This window comes from Bombina bombina, chromosome 6 (genome assembly GCF_027579735.1).
Source record: "Bombina bombina isolate aBomBom1 chromosome 6, aBomBom1.pri, whole genome shotgun sequence".
In the NCBI taxonomy this organism is placed as follows: domain Eukaryota; kingdom Metazoa; phylum Chordata; class Amphibia; order Anura; family Bombinatoridae; genus Bombina; species Bombina bombina.
The window spans coordinates 1,061,957,352-1,061,974,173 of NC_069504.1; the positions used below are offsets into that span (position 1 = coordinate 1,061,957,352).

General features: G+C 42.5%; 1 protein-coding gene across 1 annotated transcript in view; it reads left to right on the top strand.

Moving 5' to 3' along the window:
* Positions 1-16,822, top strand: part of LRP6 (LDL receptor related protein 6) — a 473,927-nt gene that overhangs the window by 266,840 nt on the left and 190,265 nt on the right. Inside the window, exons 10-12 of the mRNA XM_053718916.1 lie at positions 1,038-1,264; positions 2,104-2,288; positions 12,928-13,254. Of these exons, the coding sequence (XP_053574891.1) occupies positions 1,038-1,264; positions 2,104-2,288; positions 12,928-13,254 (739 nt within the window). The remainder of the gene's footprint in view (positions 1-1,037; positions 1,265-2,103; positions 2,289-12,927; positions 13,255-16,822) is intronic.

Consider the following 16,822-nt stretch of genomic DNA (forward strand, 5'->3'; position numbering starts at 1 on the left):
GTGACCCCCCTTATCTGGTTTTTCATGTGGATAAGGCAGTTTTACGTAATAAACTAGGGTTCCTCCCTAAGGCGGTGTTGAATCGTAACATTAATCAAGAAATGATTCCTTCCTTGTGTCCTAATCCTCCTCCAGGGAAGGAATGTTTGCTTCACAATCTAGATATGGTTTGTGCCTTAAAGTTCTATCTTCAGGCTATTAAGCAATTCATACAATCTTCCTCTTTGTTCGTCATCTATACAGGGAAGTGTAAGGGGCAGAAGGCTACTACGACTTCTCTATCTTTCTGGTTGAGGAGTGTCATCCGCTTAGCTTATGAGACAGTGGGATGATAGCCACCTGAGAGGGTAACAGCTCATTCCACTAGAGCAGTGGCTTCCTCTTAGGCTTTTAAGAACGAAGCATCAATGGATCAGATTTGTAAGGCGACTACCTGGTCCTCTTTACACACTTTTTCTAAATTTTACAAATTTGATGTTTGCTTTGGCTGAATCGGCTTTTGGGAGGAAAGTTTTGCAAGCAGTGGTGCTCTCAGAAAAGGGTCCGCCTCCTCTTTTTTTTTTTTTTTGTTCCCTCACGCTATTTATTCAGTGTCCTCTGGAGCTTGGGTATAGTTTTCCCAACAGTAAATAACTTTGCAATATACTTTCATTATTTTATTTTGTATCCTTTTCCTATAATTTAATTCTGAATATTGTTGGCTTCCAAAATTACTGTTAAAAGTGGAAGTGCAGACGCAGCTGTATTCCACACAGCCATTGGTTGCACACTCCAGCAAGCCATTTATAACTGTCCCTAATTGGCTATAGCAGAAAACGAAACCTAAGTTACAATATGGCAGCACCCAATGCTTTTAGAGACATTAAAAATGTACCCTTATTGTTTCAATATTTAAACTAATAGCATTTTTAAGAAAAATAAATGTATATTATTCTCTGGCTAATCTTTAAACTGAATACATCATTCTGTCAATTATTTGTGTTTAATGTCCCTTTAAGTAGCTTTAGGAATGTGGTGCTTACATTGTTTCTTTGCAGACCATAAGCAGAGCATTTATGAATGGCAGTGCCCTGGAACATGTTGTGCAGTTTGGCTTGGATTATCCAGAGGGAATGGCAGTGGATTGGTTGGGAAAAAATCTCTACTGGGCAGATACTGGAACCAATCGGATTGAAGTGTCAAAGCTGGATGGACAACACAGACAGGTTCTTGTGTGGAAAGATCTAGACAGCCCACGTGCCCTTGCTCTTGATCCAGCAGAGGGGTGAGTACCTGTGCCAAGAAGCAAGATTTGTGGTTTCATAAAGTCATTCCTGCCATCATGTTTTACGGTTGTAATATAAATCTAGATTTTAAACTTTTTACATTTTGCTCATTAAATACTATATACAGTACTGTAGTTTTAGGTTTAATCTGCAGTATAGTAAATCTACATCACCACCCTCCCGTGGTTTTTAAGTTAATAGCGTTTCTTTGTCCATCCACCCAGGAATGTTATTTGTCTTTTTTTTTTTTTTTTCTTCATTCCATAAAGTTCAAAACCAAACCCCCATTGTTAGATTACAGAATGGTGGAGCAGTATTTGCAAGTATATACTTGTTCTATACTAACAAGTAACTTTTGTGGTGTTATGATCTGTCATGCAAAAAACATTGTAACACTATAAAAACTAGCCATTTTAAATAACCGATTTAAACATTTGGGATTGGCAGTGAAGTTGATGTGAGAGGATTCCAAGAAACTTTTTCAGTCCCAGCATATTTTATGCACAAACTCATACTTTCTATATAATTCTTCAAATCTTTTATATGAGCTCAATAAATGTATGTAGTAGGCCTTTAATGGAACCAGCTTTATTGGTTTTGAGCATACAGTATATTTAAAACTTTTTCTAGGTCAAATGTCAAGGTGAACTGCAGTATTTAAAGGGGATGTGTAAGAGTTTATGAATAGTTTTTCTTTTCTTTTTCAACTATACCAAGTAGTTTCTTTTACAGATTACAGGAGGCTTCATATTTTTACATTTCTCTGTTGCCTTCTGTTTGTGCCCAAATCTTTATTTTATTAATAAGGGTATAATCTGAATTTGTGTTTTTATTGCAGATTTATGTACTGGACTGAATGGGGTGGGAAGCCCAAAATAGACAGAGCAGCCATGGATGGATCTGAGCGCAGCACATTGGTGCCCAATGTAGGACGTGCCAATGGGCTGACAATAGATTACGCTGAGAGGAGGCTTTACTGGACAGATCTGGACACCAACCTCATTGAGTCCTCAAACATGCTAGGTGAGATGAAGGCCCTTCCTTTTTCTATTGCTTTTCTACACAATTTAGCCACAGTAGAGACCAGGCACCTTGATTCCATTAGTTCAATAGGTGTACCCCTAAACTGCTCTGGCTTTGCAAAAAACATGTCTAATTGTACATAAAACACTAACTAAATAAGAAATGGCATATTCAGTTGGCCTGAGAATAGGATTTGTATGTATTCTTTTAAAATTATATTAATTTATATATTGAAGACATTAGTGTAAAGTTTTAGTCTCCATAGCAGGTGTCACAATGTTGTAACCTAGGTTTCCCTTATCTTGTTTCCTCTGCTAAGGTGAATTAGGGATAGCTTTAAATTAGTTACTAGTGAATATAGCAGTGTGGAGTTTGTGGGATTTTGGAAGCTCATAATTTTAAGGGTTAAATTAGTAGAAAAGTCAGCAAAATAGAAAATTTCAAATCTTTAATGTTCTTTTGTGTGCATGATATAATTTATTTAGGGTTTAATATCCCATTGATATCCCTTGAGGGAAATGCTAAAACTGTATTAACCAATAAGAAATGCATTTGACTTCTGTAACCTTTTTAGTAAAAGTGTAAATTATTGGTCCATTTGACCTTACACAGTAGGGTTTACTTCCTACACTTCTGGAAAGGATGTTCAGCAAAGGGTAGTACCTGTATACAGATAACTTTAGTTCTATTCTTTATATTCATGACAATTTTAGCAATCTTTATACAAAACTCTATTCTTCTTGCATTAGAAGTAAATTAGCCTCACACTCTGTATGAATTATGAAAATTTGACTTTACTGTCCCTTTAAGATTTATCTCTAGAGGGAACTGTCAAAGGGACATGGAACTGCTGAGTAGAACTACAGTAGCGTGATTTCTACACACCTTGCTATTTTTTTCCTCCTGTGTTTACAGCTGTGTTCCGTCATTTTCTTATTCTATCCCTTACAAATATAAGTTAGTGAAGCTCTGCATCTCCACACTGAGTGCCGTCATCATAGAGCTTATATTTGTTATGTAACTTTTAAACTGTGCAAAAAAATGTAACGCTTCAACTCTGTGTGAGCTAAACTGAAAGGTACAGCTGTTAAAAAGCCGGTAACATCACAGATCTGAAAGTGCAGTGCTTCTGTCACATGATGCAACCATACACCAGCTACAAGATGGTAGAGCCCAGTATAAAATGCAAATCTTAGTCAGATTCTGTAATAAGTTAAAATAAGAAAATGGCTCTAAAGAGAGCTGCAGGTAAGAAACAATTACATAGTAAGTGTTAACCATCCTACTGTAGTTGTAGTTGACTAGTAAATACAGTAGATATGTATAAACAACAAATTCATGATAAAAAGTCAATACAATAGCACTTAGTCTGAACTTCAAATAAGTAGTAGATTTTTTTTTCTCACAAATTTCAGTTGTCTCTTTCTTCATCTCTTGTATTATGTGACAGCCAATCACAAATGCATATAAGTATATTCTGTGAATTCTTGCACGTGCTCAGTAGGAGCTGGTAACTCAAAAAATATAAATCTATCATTTATTGATAGAACATTACATTATAGGGATAGACTATTTGAATCTGAGCCATCATTAGCTAAGGCGGATGCAGTTCATTGGTCTCCTGTTCAAGATATGCCGCAGCTTTCTCCTCAAACGTCCCAAACCTTAGCGTCTACACATGCAGTGCCCTGAGTTTCCTCTTCCACCTTGCAGACTTCCATTGAGGAAGGACCTTCTACTTCAGGGGCCCTTCCTTCATCCTTCATCCTTGTTTTCAGGATCTTTCCGACTTGGGAGTCCCAGAATTTTCTCAAAGGTCCTGGGAGTATTGTTGGTGGTGCTCCGTTTGCGGGGGTTTGCTGTGGCGCCCTATCTGGACGACTTTCTGGTTCAGGCACCATCTTTTCAACAAGCAAACTCCCACACAGAGATGTTGTCTTTTCTGCGTTCTCACGGATGGAAGGTGAATTTGGGAAAAAGTTCCTTGATTCCAGCTACAAGGGTGGTGTTCTTGGGAACCATAATAGATTCCCTATCAATGAAAATTTTTCTGACAGAGGCCAGAATAAAATATCTTCAACTCTTGCCTTGCCCTTCAGTCCTCCCCTCGGCTGTCAGTGGCTCAGTGTATGGAGGTAATTGGTCTGATGGTGTCGGCTATGGACATCATACCGTTTGCTCTGTTCCATCTCAGGCCTCTACAGTAATGGATGCTCAGTCAATGGAACGGGGATTATGTGGACCTGTCTCCGCGAATAAATCTGGATCAGGCAGCAAGAGAATCTCTTCCATGGTGGTTGTCTCAGGGTCATCTCTTCAAGGGAACCTGCTTCCGCAGGCCTACCTGGGTGATTGTGACCACGGATGCCAGCCTGCTGGTATGAGGAGCAGTTTGGGGCTATGGTCTCGGGAGGAGTCGGCTCTCCCCATAAACATCCTAGAGCTGAGGGCAATCAATGCTCTTGTGGCCTGGCCTCAGTTAGCTTCAGCCCAGTTTATCAGGTTTCAGTCAGGCAACATAACTTCAGTGGCTTACATCCATCATCAGGGAGGTACTCCGAGTTCCTTGCCTATGACAGAGGTAGCCAAGATTATTCATTGGACAGAGACCCACAACCGCTGTCTGTCTGCGATCCACATTCCAGGGGTGGACAATTGGGAAGCGGATTTTCTGAGCAGACAGACCTTTCATCCGGGGGAGTGGGAGCTTCACCCGGAGGTGTTTTCCAGCTTGATTCTCAAGTGGGGGCAGCCGGAGCTGGATCTCATGGCATCTTGTCAGAATGCCAAGGTACGGGTCGAGATAAAGGGATCCTCAGGCTGTACTGATAGATGCTCTGTCAGTTCCTTGGAATTTCAGTCTAGCATACGTTTTTTTTCTCAGTTCGCTCTCCTTCCTCAGGTCATTGCTCGGATCAGACAGGAGAGGGCGTCGGTGATTCTCATCGCACCGGTGTGGCCTTGCCGAATCTGGTATGCAGATCTAGTGTAGATGTCATCTCTTCCACCTTGGAGACTTCCATTTAGGAAAGACCTTCTACTTCAGGGGCCCTTCCTTCATAAAAATCTTGTTTCTCTGAAGCTGACTGCTTGGGGATTGAACGCTTGATATTATCCAAGTGAGTCTGTCATAGACCATGATTCAGGCTCGTAAGCTGGTGACTAGGAGGATTTATTATAAGATATGGCGTAAATATCTGTGTTGGTGTGAATCCAGAGGTTTCTCTTTGAGTAGAGTTCTTCAGCAGGCTCCGTTTGAACCTATGCATTCTTTGGATATTAAGAAGTTATCCTGGAAGGTTTTATTTTTGGTTGCAATTTCGAGCTCTCAGCATTGCAGTGTGAATCTCCTTACGTTATTTTTCATTCCGATAAGGTGGTCCTGCGTACTGCCTTAGGTTTCCTTCCCAAAGTGGTTTCGGATAGGAATATTAATCAAGAAATCGTTGTTCCTTCTTTGTGTCCTAACCCTTCTTCTCATAAAGAGCGTTTGTTGCACAACTTGGATGTGGTTCGTGCGTTGAAATATTATTTGCAGGCGACTAAGGATTTTCGCCAGTCTTCTTCTTTGATTGTTTGTTCTTTCTGGGAAGCGCAAGGGTCAGAAAGCTACAACTACTTTCTTTTTGGCTGAAGAGTGTTATTCGCTTGGCATATGAGACTGCTGGACAGCAGCCTCCTGAGAAAATCACGGCTCATTCCACAAGGGCTGTTTCTTCTTCTTAGGCCTTCAAAAATTAAGCTTCTGTGGAACAGATTTGCAAAGCTGCCACTTGGTCATCTTTACACACTTTTTCTAAATTTTATAAGTTCGATACTTTTGCTTCGGCAGAGGCTTCTGTTGGGAGAAAGGTTCTTCAAGCAGTGGTGCCTTCTGTTTAGGTTAACTGTCTTGTCCCTCCCTTATCTGTGTCCTCTGGCTTGGGTATTGGTTCCCAACACTAATTATGATGATCCGTGGACTCACTGTGTCATTAGAAAGAAAAGAAAATTTATGCTTACCTGATAAATTTTATTTATTTCTTGACACAGCGAGTCCACGGCCCGCACTGTATTTTTCAAACAGTTTTATTTCTCCAACATTGGTGTGTCCGGTCCACGGCGTCATCCTTGGGGGAATATCTCTTCCCCAACAGGAAATGGCAAAGAGTCCCAGCAAAGCTGGCCATATAGTCCCTCCTAGGCTCCGCCCACCCCAGTCATTCTCTTTGCCGTTGCACAGGCAACATCTCCACGGAGATGGTTAAGAGTATGTGGTGTTTAATTGTAGTTTTTTATTCTACTATCAAGAGTTTATTTTAAAATAGTACTGGTATGTACTATTTACTCTGAAACAGAAAAAGATGAAGAATTCTGTTTGTGAGAGGAAGATGATTTTAGCAGACAGTAACTAAAATCCTTTGCTGTTTCCACATAGGACTGTTGAGATGAAGTAACTTCAGTTGGGGGAAACAGTTAGCAGACTTTTCTGCTTAAGGTATGACTAGACATATTTCTAACAAGACTGTGTAATGCTGGAAGGCTGTCTTTTCCCCTCATGGGGACCGGTAAGCCATTTTCTTAGTCTCAAGCAGAATAAAGGGCTTAATATGGGCTATAAAACTGGTAGACACTTTTATGGGCAAAATAGATTGCTTTATTTGGGCATTTTATACATGTTTATGCTGGTATTTCACACTTATAAACTTGGGGAACGTTTTTTAACGTCAGGCACTATGTTAGACACCTTTTCCAGTCAGGAAGGGCCTTCCCAGTTGTAGGCTGAGCCTCATTTTCGCGCCATTACTGCGCAGTTGTTTTTGAGAGCAAGTCATGCAGATGCATGTGTGAGGACCTGAAGATAGTTGGAAAAGTTCCTAGAAGGCGTCATTTGGTATCGTATTCCCCTCTGGGCTTGGTAAAGTCGCAGCAAAGGCTGTAGCTGGGACTGTAGAGGGGTTAAAACTGTAACTGGCTCCGGTTTCGTTATTTTAAGGGTTAAAGCTCTGAAAATTGGTGTGCAATACTTTTAATGCTTTAAGACACTGGTGAAATTTTGGTAAATTTTGAACAATTCCTTCATATTTTTTCACATATTCAGTAATAAAGTGTGCTCTGTTTAAAATTTAAAGAGACAGTAACGGTTTTGTTTTAAAACGGTTTTTGTGTTTTACTGACAAGTTTAAGCCTGTTTAACATGTCTGTGCCTTCAGATAAGCTATGTTCTATATGTATGAAAGTCAATGTGTCTCCCCCTTCTAAATTATGTGATAATTGTGCCAAAGCGTCCAAACAAAGTAAGGACAGTACTGTCACAGATAATGAAGTTGCCCAAGATGATTCATCAGATGAAGGGAGTAGACATGGTTCTACATCATCTCCTTCTGTGTCTACACCAGTTTTGCCCACGCAGGAGGCCCCTAGTACTTCTAGCGCGCCAATGCTTATTACCATGCAACAATTGACGGCTGTAATGGATAACTCCATAGCAAATATTTTATCCAAAATGCCTGCATATCAGAGAAAGCACGATTGCTCTGTTTTAAACACTGAAGAGCAGGAGGGCGCTGATGATAAATGTTCTGTCATACCCTCACACCAATCTGAAGGGGCCATGAGGGAGGTTTTGTCAGATGGGGAAATTTCAGATTCAGGAAAAATTTCCCAACAGGCTGAACCTGACGTTGTGACATTTAAATTTAAATTAGAACATCTCCGCGCATTGCTTAAGGAGGTGTTATCTACTCTGGATGATTGTGACAACCTGGTCATTCCAGAAAAATTATGCAAGATGGGCAAGTTCCTAGAGGTTCCGGTGCACCCCGACGCTTTTCCTATACCCAAGCGGGTGGCGGACATAGTGAATAAGGAATGGGAGAAGCCCGGCATACCTTTTGTTCCCCCTCCTATATTTAAGAAATTTCCTATGGTCGACCCCAGAAAGGACTTATGGCAGACAGTCCCTAAGGTCGAGGGGGCAGTTTCTACTCTAAACAAGCACACTACTAATTGTGCTTTCAAAGATCCTATGGATAAAAAATTGGAGGGTTTGCTTAAAAAGATTTTTGTACAGCAAGGTTACTTTCTTCAACCCATTTCGTGCATTGTTCCTGTCACTACAGCAGCGTGGTTCTGGTTCGAGGAACTAGAAAAGTCGCTCAGTAGAGAGACTCCATATGAGGAGGTTATGGACAGAGTTCACGCACTTAAGTTGGCTAACTCCTTTATTTTGGATGCCGCTTTGCAAATAGCTAGATTAGCTGCGAAAAATTCAGGGTTTGCAATTGTGGCGCGCAGAGAGCTTTGGCTAAAGTCTTGGTCAGCGGATGTATCATCCAAGACAAAATTGCTTAATATTCCCTTCAAGGGTAAAACTCTCTTTGGGCCAGAATTGAAAGAGATTATCTCAGACATCACTGGGGGAAAGGGCCACGCCCTCCCACAAGATAGGCCTTTCAAAGCCAAGAATAAGTCTAATTTTCGTTCCTTTCGTAATTTCAGGAACGGACCGGGCTCTAATTCTGCATCCTCTAAGCAAGAGGGTAATACCTCACAGACCAAACCAGCCTGGAAACCGATGCAAGGCTGGAACAAGGGTAAGCAGGCCAAGAAGCCTGCCGCTGCTAACAAAACAGCATGAAGGAGTAGCCCCCGATCCGGGACCGGATCTAGTGGGGGGCATACTCTCTCTCTTTGCTCAGGCTTGGGCAAGAGATGTTCAGGATCCCTGGACGCTAGAAATAGTCTCTCAGGGTTATCTTCTGGAATTCAAGGAACTACCCCCAAGGGGAAGGTTTCACATGTCTCACTTATCCTCAAACCAAATAAAGAGACAGGCATTCTTACATTGTGTAGAAGACCTGTTAAAGATGGGAGTGATACACCCAGTTCCAACGGCGGAACAAGGAATGGGATTTTACTCAAATCTGTTTGTAGTTCCCAAAAAAGAGGGAACTTTCAGACCAATCCTGGATTTAAAGATCCTAAACAAATTTCTCAGAGTACCATCGTTCAAGATGGAAACCATTCGAACGATTCTACCCACAATTCAGGAAGGTCAATTTATGACTACCGTGGATCTAAAGGATGCGTATCTACATATTCCTATCCACAAAGAACATCATCAGTTCCTAAGGTTCGCCTTTCTGGACAAACATTACCAGTTTGTGGCCCTCCCATTCGGGTTAGCCACTGCTCCAAGGATTTTCACAAAGGTACTCGGATCCCTTCTAGCGGTTCTAAGACCAAGGGGCATTGCAGTAGTACCGTACTTGGACGACATGCTAATACAAGCGTCGTCTCTTTCAAAGGTAAAGGCTCACTCAGACATCGTTCTGGCCTTTCTCAGATCTCACGGATGGAAGGTGAACATAGAAAAAAGTTCCCTGTCTCCGTCGACAACAGTTCCCTTCTTGGGAACAATAATAGATTCCTTAGAAATGAGGATTTTCTTGACAGAAGTCAGAAAGTCAAAACTTCTAAACGCTTGTCAAGTTCTTCATTCTATTCCTCGTCCTTCTGTAGCTCAGTGCATGGAAGTAGTAGGATTGATGGTTGCAGCAATGGACATGGTTCCTTTTGCGCAAATTCATCTAAGACCATTACAACTGTGCATGCTGAAACAGTGGAATGGGGACTATACAGACTTGTCTCCAGTGATTCAAGTAGATCAGAAGACCAGAGACTCACTCCGTTGGTGGCTAACCCAGGATCACCTGTCCCAGGGAATGAGCTTCCGCAGACCAGAGTGGGTCATCGTCACGACCGACGCCAGCCTAGTGGGCTGGGGCGCGGTCTGGGAATCCCTGAAAGCTCAGGGACTATGGTCTCGGGAAGAGTCTCTTCTCCCGATAAACATTCTGGAACTAAGAGTGATATTCAATGCTCTCAGGGCTTGGCCTCAGCTAGCAAAGGCCAGATTCATAAGATTCCAATCAGACAACATGACGACTGTTGCGTATATCAATCATCAGGGGGGAACAAGGAGTTACCAGACGTTGAAAGAAGTGTGCGATCCACATTCCAGGTGTGGAAAACTGGGAAGCGGATTATTTGAGTCGTCAGACATTCCATCCGTTGGAGTGGGAACTCCACCCGGAGATCTTTGCCCAGTTGACGCAACTATGGGGCATTCCAGATATGGATCTGATGGCGTCTCGTCAGAACTTCAAGGTTCCTTGCTATGGGTCCAGATCCAGGGATCCCAAGGCGACACTAGTGGATGCACTAGTAGCGCCTTGGACCTTCAACCTAGCTTATGTGTTTCCACCGTTTTCTCTCATTCCCAGGCTGGTAGCCAGGATCAAACAGGAGAGGGCCTCGATGATCTTGATAGCTCCTGCGTGGCCACGCAGGACTTGGTATGCAGACCTGGTGAATATGTCATCGGTTCCACCATGGAAGCTACTTTTGAGACAGGACCTTCTGGTTCAGGGTCCATTCGAACATCCAAATCTGGTCTCCCTCCATCTGACGGCTTGGAGATTGAACGCTTGATTCTATCAAAGCGTGGGTTTTCAGATTCTGTGATAGATACTCTGGTTCAAGCCAGAAAACCGGTAACTAGAAAGATTTACCATAAAATATGGAAAAGATATATCTGCTGGTGTGAATCCGAGGGATTCCCATGGAATAGGATAAAAATTCCTAGGATTCTTTCCTTTCTACAAGAAGGTTTGGATAAGGGATTATCTGCGAGTTCTCTAAAGGGACAGATTTCTGCTTTATCTGTCTTACTACACAAACGACTGGCAGTTGTGCCAGATGTTCAAGCATTTGTTCAGGCTTTGGTTAGGATCAAGCCTGTTTACAGACCTTTGACTCCTCCCTGGAGTTTAAATCTAGTTCTTTCAGTTCTTCAAGGGGTTCCGTTTGAACCTTCACATTCCATAGATATTAAGTTGTTATCTTGGAAAGTTTTGATTTTGGTTGCTATTTCTTCTGCTAGAAGAGTTTCTGAGTTATCTGCTCTACAGGGTACTCCGCCCTATCTGGTGTTCCATTCAGATAAGGTTGTTTTGCGTACTAAGCCTGGTTTTCTACCAAAGGTTGTTTCCAACAAAAATATTAATCAGGAGATAGTTGTACCTTCTTTGTGTCCGAATCCAGTTTCAAAGAAGGAACGTTTACTACACAATTTAGATGTAGTCCGTGCTCTAAAGTTCTACTTAGAAGCTACAAAAGAGTTCAGACAAACTTCTTCTCTGTTTGTCGTCTATTCTGGTAAAAGGAGAGGTCAAAAAGCAACTTCTACCTCTTTCCTTTTGGCTTAAAAGCATAATCCGATTGGCATATGAGACTGCCGGACGGCAGCCTCCTGAAAGAATCACAGCTCACTCCACTAGGGCTGTAGCTTCCACATGGGCCTTCAAGAACGAGGCTTCTGTTGATCAGATATGTAAGGCAGCGACTTGGTCTTCACTGCACACTTTTGATTCTTCGGAGGCTATTTTTGGGAGAGAGGTTTTGCAAGCCGTGGTGCCTTCCGTTTAGGTAACCTGATTTGCTCCCTCCCTTCATCCGTGTCCTAAAGCTTTGGTATTGTTTCCCACAAGTAAGGATGACGCCGTGGACCGGACACACCAATGTTGGAGAAAACAGAATTTATGCTTACCTGATAAATTACTTTCTCCAACGGTGTGTCCGGTCCACGGCCCGCCCTGGTTTTTTAATCAGGTCTGATGAATTATTTTCTCTAACTACAGTCACCACGACACCCTATGGTTTCTCCTGTTTTTTCCTCCTGTCCGTCGGTCGAATGACTGGGGTGGGCGGAGCCTAGGAGGGACTATATGGCCAGCTTTGCTGGGACTCTTTGCCATTTCCTGTTGGGGAAGAGATATTCGCACAAGTAAGGATGACGCCGTGGACCGGACACACCGTTGGAGAAAGTAATTTATCAGGTAAGCATAAATTCTGTTTTTTTTTTTTTTATAAACCTCAGGCACCTCTGCACCTTGTGTTACTTCCTTTCTCCTTTCCCTTTGGTTGAATGACTGGGGTTTGTGGGTAGGGAAGCTTTGCTGTGGTGCTCTTTGATGCCTCCTGCTGGCCATGAGTGATATTCCCAACAGTAATTTATTTTTAACATGGACTCACCGTGTCAAGAAATAAACTTATCAGGTAAGCATACATTTTCTTTTTGCGCTTGTGTGCAATCACGCCCCCTTCCCGCGCACAGGTGGCAAAAGGTTAGGGTCTGATGACCTCTGCATGTTAAATACAGATTTCATGTTCTCTTGTGAGAACCTGCAGTTGTAGGGGTGCAAAGCCCTCCGAAGGCTTTGATAAATCGACTTGTGGTTTTTTGTGTGCGCATGTTATATAGACTTTGAAGTTGCATCATGTTTAAAGGCACAGTATACACCAATTTTCATGTAACTGCATGTAATATAGACCACTAAAAAGAATATGCACAGATACTGATCTAAAAATCCAGCATACAACCTTTTAAAAACTTACTTAGAAGCTCCCAGTTTAGCACTGTTGATGAGGTTAGGATGGGATACACTTAAAGGGGCTGGGAAAGAAGGAACAGGCAGGCACAACCCCCCCTCCCCTGCAGATGAGTAGTAGTGCAAAGAAAAATCTAATGTACACTGTCCCATTAATAGTATTTAAAAAGATATTCCATATTATTTTGTTTCCTTGCTTTGCATAGGACTGGACCGTGAGGTGATAGCAGATGACCTGCCACACCCCTTTGGTTTGACTCAGTACCAAGACTATATATATTGGACAGACTGGAGCCGGCGTAGTATTGAAAGAGCAAACAAGACAAGTGGGCAGAACCGAACCATTATACAGGGTCATCTGGATTATGTAATGGACATTCTGGTATTTCACTCTTCCCGGCAGGCCGGGTGGAATGAATGTGCTTCTAGCAATGGACACTGCTCGCACCTCTGCTTGGCCATGCCTGTGAATGGCTATACCTGTGGATGTCCTGTTCATTATTCCTTGAACGCAGACAACAAAACATGTAGTGGTAAGCTTAATGTTTTATGTGACTACCAAAGCCAAACAAATGCAATTTACATTGTGAACTGGTTAAAATTGCCTGTAGAAAAATATATAATGATTGCAAGCCTGGTTAGCAGTTTCTCTTGTTAAGTGTATCCAGTCCACGGATCATCCATTACTTGTGGGATATTCTCCTTCCCAACAGGAAGTTGCAAGAGGATCACCCACAGCAGAGCTGCTATATAGCTCCTCCCCTCACTGCCATATCCAGTCATTCTCTTGCAACTCTCAACTAAGATGGAGGTCGTAAGAGGACTGTGGTGTTTTATACTTAGTTTATTTCTTCAATCAAAAGTTTGTTATTTTTAAATGGTACCGGAGTGTACTGTTTATCTCAGGCAGTATTTAGAAGAAGAATCTGCCTGCGGTTTCTATGATCTTAGCAGAAGTAACTAAGATCCTTTGCTGTTCTCACATATTCTGAGGAGTGAGGTAACTTCAGAGGGGGAATAGTGTGCAGGTATTCCTGCAATAAGGTATGTGCAGTTAAAATATTTTTCTAGGGATGGAATTTGCTAGAAAATGCTGTTGATACCGAAGTAATGTAAGTAAAGCCTTAAATGCAGTGATAGCGACTGGTAACAGGCTTATTAATAGAGATACATACTCTTATAAAAGTGTATTTTAAAACGTTTGCTGGCATGTTTAATCGTTTTTTACATATGTTTGGTGATAAAACTTATTGGGGCCTAGTTTATTCCACATGGCTGGCTTGAATTTTGCCTAGAAACAGTTCCCTGAAGCTTCCCACTGTTGTAATATGAGTGGGAGGGGCCTATTTTGGCGTTTTTTTGCACAGCAAAAATTAGACACAGACATCCAGCTTCTTCCTGCATGATCCAGGACTTCTCTGAAGGGCTCAAAAGTCGTATTGAGGGAGGTAAAAAGCCACAGTAGAGCTGTGGCAGTTGTTGTGACTGTTTAAAAAACGTTTTTTTCATTTGTTATTCCGTTTTTGGTATTAAGGGGTTAATCATCCATTTGCAAGTGGGTGCAATGCTCTGCTAACTTATTACATACACTGTAAAAATTTCGTTAGTGTAACTGCATTTTTTCACTGTTATTTCAAAATTTGGGAAAATTTGTGTTTCTTAAAGGCGCAGTAACGGTTTTTATATTGCTTGTAAACTTGTTTTAAAGTGTTTTCCAAGCTTGCTAGTCTCATTGCTAGTCTGTTTAAACATGTCTGACACAGAGGAACCTACTTGTTCATTATGTTTGAAAGCCATGGTGGAGCCCCATAGGAGAATGTGTACTAAATGTATTGATTTCACCTTAAACAGTAAAGATCAGTCTTTATCTATAAAAGAATTATCACCAGAGGGTTCTGTCGAGGGGGAAGTTATGCCGACTAACTTTCCCCACGTGTCAGACCCTTTGCCTCCCGCTCAGGGGACGCACGCTAATATGGCGCCAATTACATCAGGGACGCCCATAGCGATTACCTTGCAGGACATGGCTGCAATTATGAATAATACCCTGTCAGAGGTATTATCTAGATTGCCTGAATTAAGAGGCAAGCGCGATAGCTCTGGGGTTAGGAGAGATACAGAGCGCGCAAATGCTGTTAGAGCCATGTCTGATACTGCGTCACAGTATGCAGAACATGAGGACGGAGAGCTTCAGTCTGTGGGTGACATCTCTGACTCGGGGAAACCTGATTCAGAGATTTCTAATTTTAAATTTAAGCTTGAGAACCTCCGTGTATTGCTTGGGGAGGTATTAGCTGCTCTGAATGACTGTAACACGGTTGCAATTCCAGAGAAATTGTGTAGGCTGGATAGATACTATGCGGTGCCGGTGTGTACTGACGTTTTTCCTATACCTAAAAGGCTTACAGAAATTATTAGCAAGGAGTGGGATAGACCCGGTGTGCCCTTTTCCCCACCTCCTATATTTAGAAAAATGTTTCCAATAGACGCCACTACACGGGACTTATGGCAGACAGTCCCTAAGGTGGAGGGAGCAGTTTCTACTTTAGCAAAGCGTACCACTATCCCGGTTGAGGACAGTTGTGCTTTTTCAGATCCAATGGATAAAAAATTAGAGGGTTACCTTAAGAAAATGTTTATTCAACAAGGTTTTATTTTGCAGCCCCTTGCGTGCATTGCGCCTGTCACTGCTGTGGCGGCATTCTGGTTTGAGGCCCTGGAAGAGGCCATCCAGACAGCTCTATTGAATGAAATTATTGACAAGCTTAGAGCGCTTAAGCTAGCTAACTCATTTGTTTCTGATGCCATTGTTCATTTGACTAAACTAACGGCTAAGAATTCCGGATTCGCCATCCAGGCGCGTAGGGTGCTATGGCTTAAATCCTGGTCAGCTGACGTGACTTCAAAGTCTAAATTACTCAACATTCCTTTCAAGGGGCAGACCTTATTCGGGCCTGGCTTGAAGGAAATTATTGCTGACATTACTGGAGGCAAGGGTCATACCCTTCCTCAGGACAGGGCCAAATCAAAGGCCAAAAAGTCTAATTTTCGTTCCTTTCGAAATTTCAAGGCAGGAGCAGCATCAACTTCCTCCGCTTCAAAACAAGAGGGAACTGTTGCTCATTCCAGACAGGCCTGGAAACCTAACCAGTCCTGGAACAAGGGCAAGCAGGCCAGGAAGCCTGCTGCTGCCCCCAAGACAGCATGAAGGAACGGCCCCCTATCCGGAAACGGATCTAGTGGGGGGCAGACTTTCTCTCTTCGCCCAGGCGTGGGCAAGAGATGTTCAGGATCCCTGGGCGTTGGAGATCATATCTCAGGGATATCTTCTGGACTTCAAAGCTTCTCCTCCACAAGGGAGATTTCATCTTTCAAGGTTATCATCAAACCAGATAAAGAAAGAGGCATTCCTTAGCTGTGTGCAAGACCTCCTAGTAATGGGAGTGATCCATCCAGTTTCGCGGACGGAACAAGGACAGGGATTTTATTCAAATCTGTTTGTGGTTCCCAAGAAAGAGGGAACCTTCAGACCAATCTTGCATCTAAAGATCTTAAACAAATTCCTCAGAGTTCCATCATTCAAAATGGAAACTATTCGGACCATCCTACCCATGATCCAAGAGGGTCAGTACATGACCACAGTGGACTTAAAGGATGCCTACCTTCACATACCGATTCACAAAGATCATCATCGGTTCCTAAGGTTTGCCTTTCTAGACAGGCATTGCCAATTTGTAGCTCTTCCCTTCGGGTTGGCCACTGCCCCCAGAATTTTTACAAAGGTTCTGGGCTCACTTCTGGCGGTTCTAAGACCGCGAGGCATAGCAGTGGCTCCGTATCTAGACGACATCCTGATACAGGCGTCAAGCTTTCAAATTGCCAAGTCTCATACAGAGATAGTTCTGGCATTTCTGAGGTCGCATGGGTGGAAAGTGAACGTGGAAAAGAGTTCTCTATCACCACTCACAAGAGTCTCCTTCCTAGGGACTCTTATAAATTCTGTAGAGATGAAAATTTACCTGACTGAGTCCAGGTTATCAAAACTTCTAAATGCTTGCCGTGTCCTTCATTTCATTCCACGCCCGTCAGTGGCTCAGTGCA